At 35.2% G+C, this 21,471-nt stretch overlaps 1 protein-coding gene across 2 annotated transcripts in view; it reads right to left on the bottom strand.

Annotated features, from left to right (window-relative positions):
* Positions 1 to 21,471, bottom strand: part of LOC106074221 (chitin synthase chs-2-like) — a 75,892-nt gene that overhangs the window by 26,848 nt on the left and 27,573 nt on the right. For both annotated transcript variants that reach the window (XM_056008386.1, XM_056008393.1), the window contains 13 exons: positions 11,939 to 12,057; positions 9,612 to 9,791; positions 7,384 to 7,585; positions 6,541 to 6,678; positions 6,217 to 6,344; positions 5,924 to 6,081; positions 5,638 to 5,762; positions 5,100 to 5,339; positions 3,876 to 4,217; positions 3,027 to 3,220; positions 1,886 to 1,976; positions 1,287 to 1,444; positions 136 to 215 (listed from right to left, as the gene is read on the bottom strand). In XM_056008386.1, coding sequence (XP_055864361.1) covers positions 136 to 215; positions 1,287 to 1,444; positions 1,886 to 1,976; positions 3,027 to 3,220; positions 3,876 to 4,217; positions 5,100 to 5,339; positions 5,638 to 5,762; positions 5,924 to 6,081; positions 6,217 to 6,344; positions 6,541 to 6,678; positions 7,384 to 7,585; positions 9,612 to 9,791; positions 11,939 to 12,057 — 2,155 coding nt within the window. The remainder of the gene's footprint in view (positions 1 to 135; positions 216 to 1,286; positions 1,445 to 1,885; positions 1,977 to 3,026; positions 3,221 to 3,875; positions 4,218 to 5,099; positions 5,340 to 5,637; positions 5,763 to 5,923; positions 6,082 to 6,216; positions 6,345 to 6,540; positions 6,679 to 7,383; positions 7,586 to 9,611; positions 9,792 to 11,938; positions 12,058 to 21,471) is intronic.

Below are 21,471 nucleotides of genomic sequence, written 5' to 3'. Positions count from 1 at the left end.
ATCATAATGGATTATTTTTCAACCAATAGACGTGCCTAAAACTTAGTAATAACTTCTATTCTCAAATGGCCTGAACAATATCAGTTCATTGAATGCAGTAACTTTATCATTCTGTCCAAAGAGCTAAGCACTTACCTTCAAATTCATAATAATCAGGGTCTTGGACATTAAAATAATCTTGAGCGTTTCTTCTGGCACTCTGGTCAATATCCAGCCTGAAAGAAGGACTCAAAGTAACTTCAATGGGCTTCTTTAGAAAGTAACGATTAGAAAAACTCTGCTAGAAAAAAATCAGCAAAACCTCTGCAAATTAATTGAATCATTTAGAAAGATGACTTTGTAGAGTTTAAGTCTTTTACATGTAAAAGACCTAAATTAGAACAGGGATAAGCTGAGGAGATCTCACCTAAATACAATGAAAGTCTCACCTAAATACAGTGAAAGTCTCACCTAAATACAACGAAAGTCTCACCTAAATACAATGAAAGTCTCACCTAAATACAATGAAAGTCTCACCTAAATACAATGAAAGTCTCACCTAAATACAATGAAAGTATCACCTAAATACAGTGAAAGTCTCACCTAAATACAATGAAAGTCTCACCTAAATACAATGAAAGTCTCACCTAAATACAGTGAAAGTCTCACCTAAATACAACAAAAGTCTCACCTAAATACAACGAAAGTCTCACCTAAATACAATGAAAATCTCACCTAAATACAATGAAAGTCTCACCTAAATACAATGAAAGTCTCACCTAAATACAGTGAAAGTCTCACCTAAATACAATGAAAGTCTCACCTAAATACAATGAAAGTCTCACCTAAATACAGTGAAAGTCTCACCTAAATACAATGAAAGTCTCACCTAAATACAACGAAAGTCTCACCTAAATACAATGAAAGTCTCACCTAAATACAATGAAAGTCTCACCTAAATACAGTGAAAGTCTCACCTAAATACAATGAAAGTCTCACCTAAATACAATGAAAGTCTCACCTAAATACAGTGAAAGTCTCACCTAAATACAATGAAAGTCTCACCTAAATACAACGAAAGTCTCACCTAAATACAATGAAAGTCTCACCTAAATACAATGAAAGTCTCACCTAAATACAGTGAAAGTCTCACCTAAATACAATGAAAGTCTCACCTAAATACAATGAAAGTCTCACCTAAATACAATGAAAGTCTCACCTAAATACAGTGAAAGTCTCACCTAAATACAATGAAAGTCTCACCTAAATACAATGAAAGTCTCACCTAAATACAATGAAAGTCTCACCTAAATACAGACTGCAACAACTCGGTCATTTCTCGTTCAGTCTCGTGCCACATGGTGGCGCATACGTAAATTTTGGGGACAATTTGCTCCCTCTGGCGGCGGAGTGTGGCATCCGTGCTCGTGCTGTCCATGCTGACGTCATCTGAGTAGACCATTTCCTGGAAGAGAGACATTGTAGAGATGACCCTTTAGTGTTAGTGTACTAGAAGACAACTCACTCTGAATACATTTCAAATGCACGGATAATAAAAGCACATTATTCTTTGTACGTGTACATAGAATTATCTCTCGTTACAAATTCATTACAACATACGTTTAAATAATCTTGGTATTCTAAACTCTAAAGAAAATCATGTTAGTTTGTTCAAGTATGTGCCGTTTAACATATGAGAATCCATTTTTTTAAGGGAAAAAATATTGCAAAATAAAGTTTTTACATTTTCTAGGATAAAAATCCTTTTTATATATTTTAAAAAGAATTAAAACTTTTTCAAAATAGTTGGTGACATTGTTCTTTTTCTGTTTTTTTCTTAGCATTGAAAAGTGATAGGTATTGTAAACCTTAGAACTACAGTTAATTGACTCAACTATTGACAAACCTTGAGTATCCGTTCTCTATCGTTGCGTCGTCTGTTAAGTAATAACGATTGCTCAATGAGTGCACCACAGTACTGTGGCAGTAGAAACAACCTGATGTTTAGACAAAACAAAATGTTGTTATTAGAGCTCTATAAACCTTTGTTTAGAATCAATACAATAATAAATTATCAAGAGGAAATGACACCATTTCAAAAATGAGACATTTGCTGATCTTCTCTTTTGCTTATGTTAATTTCTGGAAACAACAGAAGAGCTAAGAAAAAGACAAGTTATGAGAATCAAGTTGTTATTGAGACATTGCAAAGAACATTCCACGGATCAGTAACACAACACACACACAGTTTTCATTGCAGTCTTCAAGTAAGTGATGACAACATAGCCGAGTCTTTGGAACTAGACCACGTTTTACAGAAGCATTGAGATCTTGAGACCAAACAGGATGGTAACGAACAGACAGGTTAAGAACAGAAAGGTAAGAAACAGACAGGTTAAGGACAGAAAGGTAAGGAACAGACAGGTTAAGAACAAAAAGGTAAGGAACAGACAGGTTAAGAACAGAAAGGTAAGGAACAGACAGGTTAAGGACAGGAAGGTAAGGAACAGACAGGTTAAGGACAGAAAGGTAAGGAACAGACAGGTTAAGGACATAAAGGTAAGGAACAGACAGGTTAAGAACATAAAGGTAAGGAACAGACAGGTTAAGAACAGAAAGGTAAGAAACAGACAGGTTAAGGACAGAAAGGTAAGGAACAGACAGGTTAAGAACAGAAAGGTAAGGAACAGACAGGTTAAGGACAGGAAGGTAAGGAACAGACAGGTTAAGGACAGAAAGGTAAGGAACAGACAGGTTAAGGACATAAAGGTAAGGAACAGACAGGTTAAGGACAGGAAGGTAAGGAACAGACAGGTTAAGGACAGAAAGGTAAGGAACAGACAGGTTAAGGACAAAAAGGTAAGGAACAGACAGGTTAAGGACAGAAAGGTAAGGAACAGACAGGTTAAGGACACAAATAGAGGGCTCTGGTCGCTTAGTCCTTATCATCGCCTGATTTCCAATCAGATAAAAAAAAAGATAAATACTATTTAAAAAAAAAACAGCTTGAAACACTAACAGGTCTATTTCTATTGGTTCTAACTGACCTTTCTGTGAATGCCAAACGTGGAGCCTTAGGTGTCCAGATATAACGCGTGATCCACAGCTGCGATGCCCACCATAGACCAAATCCTAGGCCCAGGTGCCATATAAGCCAACGTTTCTCGCCACTGCCCTCTGTACATGTCCACTTGAGGAAACCTGTCATGAGTTCCAACTTACTGCTGTCTATATAACAAATCTAGCGGGGAGACAAAATGTAGACATTTCATTGAAAAGTTCCTTTGTTTCTTATTAAGAATTGTTAACATAAATCTCAAATGTATTTGATAATTAATATTGAAGTTTATAGGATTTTTTTTTTGCTTGCTTGTATACATCTAAAGAAAAGCAAAATAAGAATAGTATCATGTGAAACAGAACACACATTTCAAATATTATCTAACTCCAAAAATAATTAATCTAATTTTAGCAAATCTTTGCATAAACATAATTAATCTCGTTTTAACAAATCTTTTCATAAACATAAAAAGTGGAAATACGAATGATAAACTGGGAATAGGTTAATATTAGCTTATACATTTATTTTATACATTCAGCCAACTTAGGGATAATTAGAGTGTACATATTAAATAGTTTTATTTTATATAATCATTAAAATAATATCTTTGAAAAGGTAAAATTCGAATGTTTCTTTGTGTTCGTGATTACATTTATACTGAACTATCGCTTCTTGAGTATTTTGTTTGAATGTTATTTTATACAATTTGATGCAGTTATTTTGACTTCCATATCAGACAGAGTTCCTGTCAATGCAAACCTATCATCCCTAATCTTAAAACAAACAGAAAGCCAAATACACAACTGTCTAATGGGATGGAAATGTTTGAACCTACCGTGATAATGACAGCTACAGACACAGGAGTGGCCAGACTCAGCGGCACAGAGAATGAGATTCTTTGCATGCACAATTTACAGGCCAACCTGGCAAAGTAGTAACACAAACCCGTACTGACGATCTGGACGATAGGGGGCAGGTATGTCTGCCACTGGCGCCACCTGTACACTTTGGTGGTGGTGCAGACGGTAGTGTTCTTGTCCCCATCCACGGTGATGTTGGTCTTGGAGCAGTTCTGGTGAGTTATACCCATGAACAGAGATTCAGGCATCTTGGCGCCTTCCGTGTCCGTGGCAGCTCCGATAGGACTCAGTGTAATGTTGATAGGGAACTGAATGGACTGAACACAATAACACAGTGTAATGTTGATAGGGAACTGAATGGACTGAACACAATAACACAGTGTAATGTTGATAGGGAACTGAATGGACTGAACACAATAACACAGTGTAATGTTGATAGGGAACTGAATGGACTGAACACAATAACACAGTGTAATGTTGATAGGGAACTGAATGGACTGAACACAATAACACAGTGTAATGTTGATAGGGAACTGAATGGACTGAACACAATAACACAGTGTAATGTTGATAGGGAACTGAATGGACTGAACACAATAACACAGTATATGAAATACTTATATGAACTCTAAGACAAAGTAAATAAATTGAGCAAGAATGGAGACTTTGCTAATAAATAACATGCCTAGAAAATCAAATCATTAACAATCTTTTTACATTTTAGTAGAGATACATACACACCTTAAAGTTATTTTTGAAAATTGAAAATATTATTTAAAAAATCTATACATAATAATTTGACGAAAGAGCCCGTGTTCAGAAAATAAATACTCTGAATGTTCAAATAATTTCTGAGATATTATTTAGCAAACACGATAATTAAGCAAGTACTTATATAAAGCAATACATCTAGTGGAAAGTAGGAGCGATCCAGGATGGTGCTAAGCTAAATAAATATAAATGTTTACCTGAAAGATTTGAACTATTGTAATTAAAGACAACTCAATCTAAATTTACACCTTTCACAAATAAACTCTATTTAAATCCTATTCACTGTTTCTAACAGTAGTAAATTATTTTACTTATTGATGTCACGTGTGACTGTGAGTTTTGTAGAAATGTTCACATTACAATAGAAGACATTGGATAGGTTCAATACATTAGTAGCAGTACCTAAACTAGGTTGTATAAAGACGTACCGGATCAGGCGTAGGCTGACCAATGTGGGACCCGTTGTAAGTGACCATCTCCGTTGGAGTGTACAGGAGGTCAGAGAAGGCCTTGTCCACCATAGCCAGGCGAGGCACCAGCAGGAAGGCGAAGCCGAAAGTGACCCCAATCTTCCAGAGACTCGCCAGAATGTAACACTTGACACGACATCTGTGAAGCGTCTCTTTGAACTGTTTAACGGGCACATAGAGGCAGCCAATACGCAGGTCCTGGACATGTCAGGATAGAATTTAAGTAGTACCGGTACTTTGGTATGTCAAAAATAAAACATTTATTTGGATGTTACATTTAGTGCTTCCAGTTTAGTGAAATAATTGAATGAATAAACGAATAGATCTTAATAACTTGAATGTACTAAAAAGATAGCTCTAAGAAATAATTAGCATCCATGTGAATGTAAAACTTTGGTTGACGATCATGCTTTCTCTGCTGGATTATTTATTTACTTGTAGACACTGAATCTTGTCTATATAGACAGTCTGCCATTAAAAGTGTTAGTGTTCTTACCTCGTCACAGAAGTTCTCCCACCACTTGACAGATATCAGTAACAGAGACAAAGGTATTTCCCAAGACATGTCCGACAGACTGTAGCTATTCTGCCAGGCGGAGCCAGTGGACACAGTTGGCGTCTCTATAAGGAATAAGAATAAGCACTACCTCAGAAATATTTCCAAAGTGGGAAACATTTTTCCAATATTGCAGCTATAATTGGTACTACCTTCAAAGAAACTATACTAATTAAAAGAGTTTTTTGAGACGTCTGTTTGGGCACCAAGTTCTATACTTCTATACCTTTATCTCCAGGTACTGTTGGAGACTTAACACACTCGGACTTCATGGAGGCCAGGACAATAGCATAGGCTGACAGCTGCATCAGCAGAGCCAGGATGTCTAACAAGATAGTGGCTATCTTTCTTTTGGTGTCCTCTGACCTTTTAGTTGCGAATAGTCTAAAAAAAATACAACAACAGAAACAAGATCAATAAAGTGATTTATGTAAATAATCACCACAAAGATTGACAGTCTAGGGTTCATGTATTTTCTTTTTATTTGACTACAATATTATTTAAAGCTTCTCACAGTACCTTAGAATGGCTGGAACTGTACACAAGGCGTTCATTAACAATAAACATCGCACTGTGTCCAGACAAGGTAATACGCGGAACAAGAACAAACACAGACCAAAGCTGTGAACGGTTTCTATAAATAACACCTGAAAACAGAAACATCAAATTCAGCATCAACTCTTCACACTTAGAACTAAGAAATTAAAAACGTTTACATAAACTTCAACTTCTTTATTTAAAACATCTAGAATATTTCTGTATCATCATTGACATACTAATTGTTTGATTGCAAAATATTGTCTGTTCATCTTAAGGTTAAAAAGGTAAAGTCAATATATTTACCCATATAAGATTTAAGAACGATGGTCCTGGTAGATTGCCGAACAGAGCTTTGCCTAAAGATTCTATAAATATCACCAGATAAGGAAATCCTACAGCAGCTATCAGAAGATACACCCATCTGTCTCTGTTTTCAGTGCCCTGGTAAATGCCAAAGTTCAAAACACATAAAATATTATCACAACGGCCTTTGAAGCAATTGTATCATCCTCTTAAATTTGTCCAAATATTTTATTTTTAGATATTTTGATTCGGAATGTAATAAAATTTACATATATATTTTTTTCTTTTAGAAAACTGTACATCTTAGAATTCCTCTGAATATGTCCAAGGCGATTGGACGAAATTGTTCACACTCAGATTTTAAGTCTGACGCAATGATGCTTTTGAAAATTTTAGGATAAAAAAAAATTCTACCTGAATCTTTGGTTTTGACGGAAAGCCACACACACACACAAAAGTAACAGACGCCCAAATAAATAAAAAGCATTTTTACAACATAAAGTCTAAAGTTTTGTTGCTAAAATCTTTCCCATATCTCCCCCTCCCCCTTTACATCCTTGACAAATGTTAACATTGAGATAACTGACCAGTTAAAGGCGGCTTGGAAAGGAGCTAAAAAAACATTTAAAGTAAAACTAATGGTCAATTTGAGTTGAAGGACAACGTTGACCAATACAGCATAATGTGATATAATGACACTGTGAAATGTATGTTCAGTGACACTTTTAACATCAGTACAAATAGACTTACATTTTAAGAATGCGCAAAGCTATATGAAAGTCATTTTAAAGGTTTACTACTGAGACTGTCAAGTCTGATTCCTGATTCTCAAGTGATACATACCAAGTCGGCGTTGCCAATGGCTGAGGTCATGAGCAGAAGACTGGCCTTGCTGGTCACTGCAGTAATCAGCACGGCAATGAAGATAATAACATAGGCGACGACCTTGACTGTCTTGGCAGCCACCTCAAACCAATTGGTGGTGGACTCGTAGAAAGTTTCATTTCTCTTGGACACTGTCCGGAACACATCCCATGCCACGGCACTGTAACAAGAAGATGCAGGCAGCTTAAAGACTAATGTCTAGGATAAATAGATAGATAAATAAAAAATAATGGATAATAGATTTCCAGCTTAAAGACTAGAGAAATAGTATGTCAGGATCTTGAATGAAATGTGCAGTTCAACAATCGAGTTTATCATAAGGTTTGGATTTCTCGCTCCTGAGGATTTAAAGATGTTGGTTAATTAAAATTAATTAATTCGCTGATATTTATAATGTTAGTATTGTCTGTCTGATAATGGATAACCTCCTGTTTCTTTTAATAAATAATGTAGCAATGTATATATATATATAATTTGTCCAGAACAAAGTAATCTAGTGGCCATAGCTGTCATCTCTTAATGATTGTGTTGGAGTTCTCATTATTTCAAGATACTTAGAGGAATATGTTAACAATACTTGGAGACATTATTCTAAATAACCAGAAAGTGTTTGTTATAAAAATACTTTAAGAGCCTGTTCAATTCTAGAGAAAAGTTTTCAAAATACCCAAAAAGTTGTTCTTAAATACTAGAAGAACATAGCTTTGAATTCTATAAGAATTCATTAAAAATACTTTGAATAAACAAAAAACTAAATTATTATGTATTGTTCAATGTCTTTGGTGCGTGATATAAATCTCTTATGTATACACTTAAACTGAATGTCATGAATCTAAAAGTGAAACTTATTGAAAGCTATGACACTTTCTCCAACACTGGCAAGTGGGAAACCAAATATTACAACATAAGTTAAACCAGTCACACAAGTAGTCCACAGACTCAAAGCTGGTCAAACAATTAGCCCAGCACTGGACATTGGCTAAAGCTGACAATTGAGAGGCAAATGTATTGATTTTTTCGACCCAAACTCAAATTTAACCCTAGTCCGCTTGTTTAAACAGATTGACCTTGTAACCTCACTGATGTTGTCTTGGTCGGCCATACTGACCTCAATCTTTCGATACTGGCTTCCATTAAAATGATTCCAATCCCATCTAATGCCCAATGTAATCCCAGAGACTGTCCAGAAAAACGTTGACAAACGCCCTTGTGTTGACCGGACAGAGGAGGGCAAACCTAAAATGCTCACAGAGAAAGCTAAATTCAGTTGCTGACCACTGGCTATCTCCTCTCAAAATAGATGGAGACTGGACAAAGAGTGCAGACTAAGACAAAAAATAGTCCAAGGAAGTTTTTTTTTTCTCACTAATAGAAGCTCGTCCACTAAAAAGACATAGCTGACCGCTGAGTGTTAGTGGAGATCTCTTAAGGATAAATACAATTGTTAAACGACCGAACGGTAAAAAAAAACAACATCAACAAAAAAAAACAAAACTAATGCCTGCTGGTTAGATTGGACTTTGTGCAGTGTGGGTGGTAGAGTTTTAAGTAAATATTTTAAAATGTTGAATTATAACTCAAGTGAAACAATAGAATCCAGCCATATAACGGGATATCTAAGTCTACTGAGAAGTAAAATACTCAAGTGAAAGTAGCCAATCTTTCATATCATATTATAACTAGACAGAATTTAACTAAAAACAAAAACAAAAAGAACTATAAACAATATAATAATTACTATTATTGCTTTTGTATAAGAGGTCTTCCATGTATCTATAGCATATTCAGAGCGCTCAGGTCTAAGGCGCTGTGAAAAGGTTTCAATACGTCTTTGGGCACTCATCAAACATAAAACTCAGCTCGAGTTAAATCTTAAACTCCTATTCTACACAGGGATTTAAACTCAAACTTCCTGATTTAGGCCACTCAACTACGCGTCTTATGGGTCTGTCAACTGTCACCTCTCAAGTTCTTTTACTCGAAACCTAAGAACTCACATTAATCATTAATGCTCATTAAACACTAAACCAATAGACCAATACTTTAAAATGCCAATTCTCGATCAGCCTGATGTTCTTCAAAAGTACCACAAGTGAACCAATGCCTCTCTAAATTGAAACGTACCAATCAGCTAAAGCGAAGTAAGTTGGAATGGTCATCTGCCGGACAAATGTAGCACCACTTACTTGGTGTCCTCCATGGTCTGAGCGCCGGACAAGTTGGTGATGTTGGTGGTTGCTGTACTCTCGGAGGCCGTGGTGTTGGACTTTTGAGAGTTTCTCCGATGACGTTTGCGACGTTTCCTGCCCTGCTGCTTGGACTCGTCATCGCTACTTCCTGTGGTTGTACGCATGGTGTCGCCGCCCCTGGAAAAAAATATTGCTGCTTTAATCAAAATTATTGTTTGATCACACAAGACATAAAACAAAGCCAGTAAATTCACCAAAATATTACATTTGATCAACGGATGGACTTATACAATAAATCGTAATGCATTGTACATTTCTTGTACATTACATTACTTGTACATTACATTTATTGAACTTAAACATCAAGAAAAAGATGAATAGTAAAAAAATCTTATTGAGTTTTTTTTTCAAGTCATCAATTAAGATTTACAGCGTTCAACTAATAAATATCCAGGGCCAAATAGAAGATGTGTTTCAAACAGAAATAAAACACTTTTTCTGTAATTTTTTGTCAAAATATTTCTTAAGATTTACTGAAAGTGTTTGAGATGCTGAGCTCTCACAAGTTATTATTATGATATATGAAATGTGTAATGGTATATTGTAAAATAAATTTCATCTAGGATTATAAAGATATTATTGTTATTAAAAACAGCATCTAAAATCATTCTCGGGCACTGCTAGGATCAAGATTCGTTAAAGTGAAAGAAAATGTACTATAGTCCACTGTGGAATTTGATGATAATGTGGCAGATCAGCAGCAGTGCTGACTTCTTAACAAGTAACAAAAGACTTCTTAAGCAAGTTCAGGCCTTCAAATATGTCTTCGAGATGGATTGTTATCATAATTGTTTTTAGGCCTATTAGAAACATGTTTCTAATTCAGATATTATTATAATGGACATTGTCCTTCAAAAGGTCATTCTTGTACTCGGGAGATAGACTACGTCCATGAAACCAGGAAGTATTGATCGTCTGCGTGTACTCTCTGAACTGTGGATCACATGACCCAAGACTACATTGATATATCGACTCGCCGTAAAAGGAACTCGACCGTTGGTCCCAGAACTAGATCTCATCGTACAGGGGAAGTTGACATAGCGTTGGGAAGGACTCGGATACTAAATCTGAATGAAATAGTTTTAATTTGAGTGTGTTTGAGAGAGAGAGAGAGAGAGAGTACAATAGAAAGAATGAGAGAGAGAGAGAGTACAATAGAAAGAATGAGAGAGAGAGAAAAAAAAAGAAATAGTTTACCAAAAAGTAAAAAAAATAATTCCATTCATCCTTTTAAAACCTGTGTATTAACTATTGATTATACTCTGTCAACACAGCCAATAGCTCGAATGACAATGACATTTTAAATATAATGGACATTGTTAAAAAAGGAATTGTCCATGTCACTGAAAACAAACAATCTGACACCCAAAAAATTTAAAACATTATAATTGTGCAAGGAAATAGTGAGTATCTAGTACAGCGAATTAATTGAAACAGAATATTATTGGCCTCCTATTTTGCATGACACCGCACTAGTGACCAATCTTACATATCACGTGTGTCTAAAACTTCTAAACAAATGACCAATAGCCAACTATTTCAGAATAAGCAAAACTTGAAGAGAAATTTGATAACGATGTTTTCAAAGTAATAATAATGAGGATAATAATTGTTATAAAACAAAATACATTGTAACTCTCTAAGAAGGTGTACTGAGAAATTTTCCAAAGGTATTTCAGATCTGCAGCAGGTAAAAAGAATCGTTTTAGGACTGCCAGGAACACCAAGATGTTTGCGAGATCACTTAGCACCAAACTTTTTGGCTGATATGGTTATTCTTGTTAACTTCCATAGTCGCTTAATCTGCGAGCTAGGATTTTCTTAGTTGTTCTTTGTCATTACAAAGCTTCTATCACCTCACTCCATACACGATATTTCTCCCACTACCCACATTCTGGAATCAAGTTGAAACTGTCTCTAACAAAACAAGAATCAATAACAAAAATAATTAATTTGTGGTAATTAATTCATTTTGTTTGATATAGAAAAAGGGAAATAAATCTTACAAGATTTGTGAGATAGGTCTGGAAATAAGCACTATTTTTCCCCTTATATAATGTTTGTAAAACTATTTTTATTACATGTAACATCTCGGATACAATGTCATACCATTACGTATAGAACAAAGTATATGATATAAATCTTATCGTTATACCAGGCACATTGTTTTTTATGACTTGAAGCACACATCTCCAGTCATTTCCCCTTCATTTATATAGTACACACTACTATAATGTTAATCATAATATAGGGTGCTTACTGACCTGTGTGTGTTAAGACCTGATGTCATGACCTTTAAGGCTTCATCACTTCCTGATGTTGCTCCTGATTCTCTCCTGAAACCCTCGTAGGCTGGGGGTGGGGGGTTGAAAGCGTTAATGATCTGAAAGTACACAAAATGTACACAGTATGAGCAACTATTTATATACAATACACAGTATGAGCAACCATTTATGTACAATACACAGTATGAGCAACCATTTATATACAATACACAGTATGAGCAACCATTTATGTACAATACACAGTACGAGCAACCATTTATGTACTGTACACAGTATGAGCAACCATTTATGTACTGTACACAGTATGAGCAACCATTTATGTACTGTACACAGTATGAGCAACCATTTATGTACAATATACAGTATGGGCAACCATTTATGTACAATACACAGTATGGGCAACCATTTATGTACAATACACAGTATGAGCAACCATTTATGTACTGTACACAGTATGAGCAACCATTTATGTACAATACACAGTATGAGCAACCATTTATGTACTGTACACAGTATGAGCAACCATTTATGTACTGTACACAGTATGAGCAACCATTTATGTACTGTACACAGTATGAGCAACCATTTATGTACTGTACACAGTATGGGCAACCATTTATGTACTGTACACAGTATGAGCAACCATTTATGTACTGTACACAGTATGAGCAACCATTTATGTACTGTACACAGTATGGGCAACCATTTATGTACTGTACACAGTATGAGCAACCATTTATGTACTGTACACAGTATGAGCAACCATTTATGTACTGTACACAGTATGGGCAACCATTTATGTACTGTACACAGTATGAGCAACCATTTATGTACTGTACACAATATGAGCAACCATTTATGTACTGTACACAGTATGAGCAACCATTTATGTACTGTACACAGTATGAGCAACCATTTATGTACTGTACACAGTATGAGCAACCATTTATGTACTGTACACAGTATGAGCAACCATTTATGTACTGTACACGGTATGAGCAACCATTTATGTACTGTACACAGTATGAGCAACCATTTATGTACTGTACACAGTATGGGCAACCATTTATGTACTGTACACAGTATGAGCAACCATTTATGTACTGTACACAGTATGAGCAACCATTTATGTACTGTACACAGTATGAGCAACCATTTATGTACTGTACACAGTATGAGCAACCATTTATGTACTGTACACAGTATGAGCAACCATTTATGTACTGTACACAGTATGAGCAACCATTTATGTACTATACACAGTATGAGCAACCATTTATGTACTGTACACAGTATGAGCAACCATTTATGTACTGTACACAGTATGAGCAACCATTTATGTACTATACACAGTATGAGCAACCATTTATGTACTGTACACAGTATGAGCAACCATTTATGTACTGTACACAGTATGGGCAACCATTAACGCGCTAATATTGATTAAAAAATATTTTACGTTATTAATTGAGAATTCGACAACGTCTCGTCTCCAAACTTGTCTGAAGTGGGCGACATATTCATCAATGATGTAAATGATTTGTCCACAAAACTAAATGTAGATAGATCTAGTTATAATACACATTGACTCATTGACTATTTGTACAAAGCTTATACCAATTCACTGTCTCTGTCTGATACAAAGTGTGTGTACACTTTATTACTCCCACACTCATTCTCGAATGAAGTTGAAACTTTGCTCAGTTATTCATTGGCTTAGAAAAAGTATGAATCAATAAATAAAAATGTAACTAATTAGTCGATTTATTACTAGACATTAATAATTTTGTTTGATATCAACAATGGAAATTAATACTTCAGTTTTCACAAATACGGCTAAATATGTAGGGTTTCGTCCCTTTAGATAATAGACCACATTATTTTTCCCACACCCATTATCGGATCAAGTTGAAATTTGAAGAAAATTATTTATTGTACCTAACAAAACATGATTCAAGTAAAAACTTAACCAATTAGCTATTGGTTATAAATTATTTTGCTTTATATTAAATAAGGGAAATAACTTCTATATTATTGCGATATATAGCTGTAGATGCAGAGTGTTCACATAGATAAGCTTCTTTTTTATATATATTTTTTTAATATTTGGATTGTGATATTGTTTTCTTACATAGTTGCATTATTTCACATTGAGTCAAATAGGATCGACATGTAGTAAAGAATAAATGTCTGTATTGTACAATCAATAAGCCTTATTTGTTTAAATCTGTTAATACAGTATTATCAGGCAGTTTTTATTATTATAATATATATAATTAATGTTTTGTTTGTGGGCGATGTTAATAGTCTCGGATTCAGAGAATTAAACAAAAAGAAAAAGAAAAAAAGGGTACTTTGAAAAAAAAAGTTTTTTAAAACAATGTTTAAACCAGACCTGAGGACGCCTGAGGTTGATGGGATTATACATGGAGTAACTAATGTTATCATAATTCTATAACCGAGAGATTTGGCTGACTGGCCTGGTAAATTTTTTGAGCTGTCCAGAGTTCTAAACGGGACGAGTACTCTTTTAATGCTTTAATTTCTAACTCGAGGCTTAACTGGAGCTGAGCTTGCTTAAAAGCTCATAGATATCCTGGAAGTTTTCTCCTAAATGTCCCCTCCCCTCATGAACACAATAGAGAGCAAACTGAGATTACTAGGAAAACCAGTGACTTGGCAGAATTTAAGTCATTGGTTAATATGCATGACTAAATGCATGACGCGTAGGGCGTAATCATCTTCTTTTTTGAAGTAACGTCTGTATTATATAAGATACGATAGACAGACGTCGATAGATACAATGTGTATTGTTATTTCTTGAGAAGGTTTGCTAGTAGTGAGAGCGTACACATATGAAGGTGCCACGATGTTTGCTTCCATTCACTATCTGAGGTAGAATTAAAGAGAACTTCCAGTTCAAATGGTTCTCAATTATGGTTTTGTATATCTATATACTTCAACGGGTAGTTTTAGGAAGTAATTCTTTCTAGCAATACTAATATCAATAGCTTTCCTCTTTTTTTTTTTACATGGCTATGTATTTGATTGTTAGTTACAATTGTAGCTAGTTAGACAGACACTACTACATGTTCATGCAACACAATAGATACTTACGCTTTGGTATACAATTTTTTTTAGTGATATTGAAAATAGTACTTAGTAGAATACTTTATACGAGATAAATAGATGTATAAGTCAATATCAAACCGTTTTAAACAAGATTTTAAAGAGATTGAGATTCGACTTCCTATCAGCGAGATTTATCCAATATATTTGTATCTGGCCTGTCTTTCTGTTATACCAATTTTTAAAAATGTATTTGCCAAAGGGAAAATTTAAACAATGGAAATCTTCAATCTTTTTAGCAAGGACATAAAGATATCATGACTAAATTTGATAAAGCGTTGATGCAAAAGTCATTGTAATTTAGTGAACAACATTTCATGCACAGTATTCATAAAATACAACACCAAAATTAAGTTGAACAGAATAAAAATTACAACATCGATGGGGCAAATAGTAAAAGTGTAACATGGCACACACGATAAAGACAGGCCTATTATAAACGTTCGGTCTCGATCAAACTAAATACCATCGAATAAAGAAAAAACAAAACACATTGAGCTGTAGTATATTGCAGTAGAGAGTCAACAAAGATGGACTTATTCAGAATTATTTTAATACATAACTAATGGTCTCCAGAACTAGCTATTTTTCAAGGCTTTTTAAAATGAATTGTCTAAATTAAATAATAAATGCTTTCATTATAGTTGAACTAATATCTTCAGATCTGAACTTGCAGACTTTTTATCAAATTAAGTATTTCAATTAATAGAGTGCTATTTTTTGTATATAGATGTCCCTGCCAGTAGAGTTTAGTATCTCTCGAAAGATACACTTGAATACTAAACAGAAAAAAAAGTGTTATTTCATACAATTGATTTCATTAGTAAGAAAAAAAATAATTATTTTAAAATAAAATTAATTTTGCAAACAGTCTTTATACTGAACTAATACTTCTACAATTAAAGAAACCTCATTGTTAGGTAATTCAAAACTAACCGTCTTGTAAAACTAACAAATAATAAAGTGCTTCTGAACATAAAGCTAAGTAATCAATACATAACTATCTGGAAAAACCAGACATAACATGAATATAAGCCATCTAGATCTAATTTCGGTGTTTAATTATTTGTCTAAAGCAAAGGCACATCTTGACTTTTTTGAACTTACAGAAACTTCCCAAAACAAATTGACAACATTGATTTGGTTCCTACAGATACCACTATCACGTGACTCCTACAGATGCTCCTATCACGTGACTTACCCAGTTGCAGTGTGGCTTGGACAGTGACAGAGACATGAAGTGGACAAGAAGTCAGGGGACAGACAAGTGGAGATCACAGAAAGGTGGGCACTCTCTCCAGGTCACTCTGACATTGAGCACTCACCTTGGTAAACATTAAACGAATGGAACATGACCATGTCGAGGGTTGTGCGTGCATGTGTGCGTGTATTAAGTTACATTAAATATTGACTACATTAAGTACATAGTATTTTTAGCCTTTAAAAGCCATACTTTTATACAAATTCAGAAAATAATTTTCAATACTAACCGAATAGACACTGAGCTATCCGGTTACCACTATACAGTACTTTGTGTCTCCTGACTACTTCATGTATAATATGTAAATGTTTCAATGAAACGTCAAATCTAGTGTTTTGTTTTATTTCTAACTATTAGCTTGGACTCTTTTCATGGGGGGAAAGAAAAACGAACTTATTGACCGCTCATTGAAGGGTTGACCGATACACTTATTGACCGCTCATTGAAGGGTTGACCGATACACATTTTTCAGGATTATTTAATTATCTAGAAATTATTTTTTTTATCAATGAAATTGTTTCCAATGACTTAAAAACAAAATATATTTTTTGTAAAACTCGGCTTCAAGAGGTATTACTGCACTTGACTACAATGCTCATTTGTATTCAATTAGGAGTTGAGTAAATAATTAGACGGAGGCCTACACTTCCCGTCTTCTGTAGACTTGTTGGACAGCGTTAAGTCCAAGAATGTTTTGAGATATACAAAATGTAAAGGGCTTCACTAGTTCTAGACTCTAGATCAATAAGTGCGAAGGTCAATGGAATATATCTAATACATAGATCAATAACTAATTTATACTATTTTAACATGTTGCATATTTAAAATAAAATAGTTAGAAATAAGTTTGAAAAGTAAGTTAATTTTATGTAAATCTAAAGTAAATAGGCTTTTAGTTGCCAACCACTATGCCTGTCCTGGTTAACTTATGCAAACAAATCTCTTATCTATCAATGCATAAGGCATAGTGCAGTTTGTGACTATATCTTAACACAGAGTAGTCCTGATAATTCGTAAATCCGAAAGTCCGCTTAATCCGAAACCGATATTTAGGATATGTTTAGGAATAGAGAAAAAAAACTAAAAAAGAACAGTGAAGCAGCTTATTATGTACTGAAAATGACAGTACATGTTTCATAGATAGACATTGTAATGAATACAACAGAACAATGTTTTATGTGGCTCTAAACTACTTTTTTTTTTTTTCGACCAGTACAGTGCCTATACAAGTGGATATGAAACATTTCACTTTCTGGTCACACAATTCATACACAGAATTGGTTTCAGAGAGATGGAATAAAATATCATGTACCAGTTGACGTATTGTAATCATTTCGCTGAATCCGAAATATTCGCTAATCGGTAATAGGTCCGGTCCCAATGATTAGGAAATCCACTATAAAGCAATGTTCTTCTTAATTCTGTGGCGTCTACTACCGTATAGTAGTGTCACTTACCCAATTATAATTAGGTCTCCGTAGATAACGAACCATCATAAAATGTACATAAAAAACTTTTTTTTAAATTTCAATAAAGTCGAATCTATCTTTCTTTAATCACATCTTGTTGCATTGCATATTTAATTATTAACTGCGAAACAAAGTCATGTTTACAATACAATAGCATCACATTTTCGGTAACTTTTATTATAAAAAATGAACAAACATTGATTCTTCTTAAAAGCTTAAAATTGGTCTTCATTTCTAACAGCGTATAATCGTTTTGTATCTGTGTCATTTAGTGTAATCTGACTAATTGATTAAAGCTTATCCCCTTTTATTTTACAGATACTATCTTTTATCTACAATCTCTCTAACGAAACGCACACTATCCCCCCAAAAATGTGTAACTATTTAATTAGCTTCCTGTCTTCAACGGGTGATTTACATTTTACCCAGGGACTAAAAGGATGGTGGTGGTTATGGTGGCTATGGTGGCGTATTGTCCTACATTATTGTCCTACATTATTGTTTTAAACGTCCTGAGGTTGATGTTAACTAGAGGCGTCAGAAACTTTACTATTTGGTTGCTTGAGTCAGTCTATTTTCTCTACTGCATCAATGTGTTCAATTTATGCACGGTCCAAGATGCTCGGTCCACAGAGCCACTACCAAACGTGTTTGACTTGAGGCGTTGTGAAGTGGCTGCTTAAGACGACGTCACCATGTGTCAGGCGGTGCCGGTAAACAGGCACACCCAGGGCGATCTTGTGTGTGTGTGTGCGCTGCGTATAAAGGTGCTGTCAGGTGTCTGAAGATGAAAGTCATAAGTGAAAGTCAAGAGAGCAAGAAAGTCAAGTCAAGTGAGACGGCCAAGTAAGAATACAATATTTAAAGAATGTTGATTTGTAAACTGCAATCAGTATTTAAAGACAATGTAATATGACACCGCCATTTGACACTGCGATGTGACAACGTGATATGACACTGTGATGTGACAACGTGATGTGACACTGCGATGTGACAACGTGATGTGACACTGCGATGTGACAACGTGATGTGACACTGCGATGTGACAACGTGATGTGACACTGCGATGTGACACCGCCATTTGACACTGCGATGTGACAACGTGATGTGACACTGCGATGTGACACTGTGATGTGACCAGAGAGAAATATAAAACTCACCATGACAAAAAAAAAAAACACTAGACAATGCCAACAATCTATAAATAAATGTGGCTATGGACAAAAACTACAACCGTGCATTCTCATGCAATGACTGAGAAGTTTGCCTCTCCAAGATTTGCCAGTTCAGTCCATCTCGACTCAAAAAGAAAAAAAACCTACACCAGAAATTGATCTGGTCAGTTCCACTGCGTTTGGAGACTGAGCCATAATAAATTTGGACAAATAATTTTAACCAAATCCATTATATCATAGTACTAGCAGGTCAGGACATTGAAATATTGGGGCTTTAATTTTCGTTGGGAGACTCATCAATATTGGGGCTTTAATTTTCGTTGGGAGACTCATCAATATTGGGTCTTTAATTTTCGTTGGGAGACTCATCAATATTGGGGCTTTAATTTTCGTTGGGAGACTCATCAATATAGGGGCTTTAATTTTCGTTGGGAGACTCATCAATATTGGGGCTTTAATTTTCGTTGGGAGACTCATCAATATTGGGGCTTTAATTTTCGTTGGGAGACTCATCAATATTGGGGCTTTAATTTTCGTTGGGAGACTCATTTAATATTGGGGCTTTAATTTTCGTTGGGAGACTCATTTAATATTGGGGCTTTAATTTTCGTTGGGAGACTCATCAATATTGGGGCTTTAATTTTCGTTGGGAGACTCATCAATATTGGGGCTTTAATTGTCGTTGGGAGACTCATCAATATTGGGGCTTTAATTTTCGTTGGGAGACTCATTTAATATTGGGGCTTTAATTTTCGTTGGGAGACTCATCAATATTGGGGCTTTAATTTTCGTTGGGAGACTCATCAATATTGGGGCTTTAATTTTCGTTGGGAGACTCATTTAATATTGGGGCTTTAATTTTCGTTGGGAGACTCATTTAATATTGGGGCTTTAATTTTCGTTGGGAGACTCATCAATATTGGGGCTTTAATTTTCGTTGGGAGACTCATCAATATTGGGGCTTTAATTTTCGTTGGGAGACTCATCAATATTGGGGCTTTAATTTTCGTTGGGAGACTCATCAATATTGGGGCTTTAATTTTCGTTGGGAGACTCATCAATATTGGGGCTTTAATTTTCGTTGGGAGACTCATCAATATTGGGGCTTTAATTTTCGTTGGGAGACTCATCAATATTGGGGCTTTAATTTTCGTTGGGAGACTCATCAATATTGGGGCTTTAATTTTCGTTGGGAGACTCATCAATATAGGGGCTTTAATTTTCGTTGGGAGACTCATCAATACAACTTGAGTGGACCTATGCCTCGCAGATACGCACTGCCAAGCATTTTCCTGCATTCTGACCTTTAAGCCACTTCAGAAATGAAGTGCTGCGCAGTACACACCCTGAGACCTGACCTGATACAAGATAATTGAAGTTAATGTCATACTGCCTGTGTCAGAGACCTTGATATGACGTGTACTCTCTGTTATGAGTGAAACAGTGAGTGCCCTTTTATTTAGTTAGTAGACAGGAGCGGATATCAAAAAGAGAACATAGCGAGATCATCAGCAACGCCTTTGTTTGCAACAGATGTAACAAAAGATGAAAGTTACAGCGACGTCTGTGTAGTCACGTGCACTGCTGAACTCTTCATTCATAGTCGTACTCGAAGACAAGGCCGTAGTAGTAGTAGTAGTAGTAGTAGTAGTAGTGGCAGTAGTAGTAGTAGTAGTAGTAGTGGCAGTAGTAGTAGTAGTGGCAGTAGTAGTAGAAATAGTAGTAGTAGTAGTAGTGGCAGTAGTAGTAGTAGTAGTAGTAGTGGCAGTAGTAGTAGTAGTAGTAGTAGTAGTAGTAGTGGCAGTAGTAGTAGTAGTAGTAGTAGTAGTAGTGGCAGTAGTAGTAGTAGTAGTAGTAGTAGTAGTAGTAGTAGTAGTAGTGGCAGTAGTAGTAGTAGTAGTAGTAGTAGTAGTGGCAGTAGTAGTAGTAGTAGTAGTAGTAGTAGTGGCAGTAGTAGTAGTAGTAGTAGTAGTAGTAGTAGTGGCAGTAGTAGTAGTAGTAGTAGTAGTGGCAGTAGTAGTAGTAGTGGCAGTAGTAGTAGAAATAGTAGTAGTAGTAGTAGTGGCAGTAGTAGTAGTAGTAGTAGTAGTGGCAGTAGTAGTAGTAGTAGTAGTAGTAGTAGTGGCAGTAGTAGTAGTAGTAGTAGTAGTAGTAGTAGTAGTAGTAGTAGTAGTAGTAGTAGTAGTAGTAGTAGTAGTAGTAGTGGCAGTAGTAGTAGTAGTAGTAGTAGTAGTAGTAGTGACAGTAGTAGTAGTAGTAGTAGTAGTAGTAGTAGTAGTAGTAATTGTTACAATTATTATTATTACTATTAAATAGGACTCAACAACACCATTTTAACTGACATATATAAGTAACAGGGCTGTCTAAAGAAGCTAGAGTTTTCCCAGAAAGAAATATAAGTTGTTTTTTTTTATTATTACAAAGCTTATATCAAAGTAAAAAGTTTGTACACGTTATTTCTCCCACACCCAATGTCGC

The sequence above is a fragment of the Biomphalaria glabrata genome, chromosome 1 (genome assembly GCF_947242115.1).
Source record: "Biomphalaria glabrata chromosome 1, xgBioGlab47.1, whole genome shotgun sequence".
NCBI lineage: Eukaryota > Metazoa > Mollusca > Gastropoda > Planorbidae > Biomphalaria > Biomphalaria glabrata.
The sequence above is the reverse complement of the archived record's forward strand: the minus strand, read 5'-3'. Positions and strand labels throughout refer to the sequence as shown.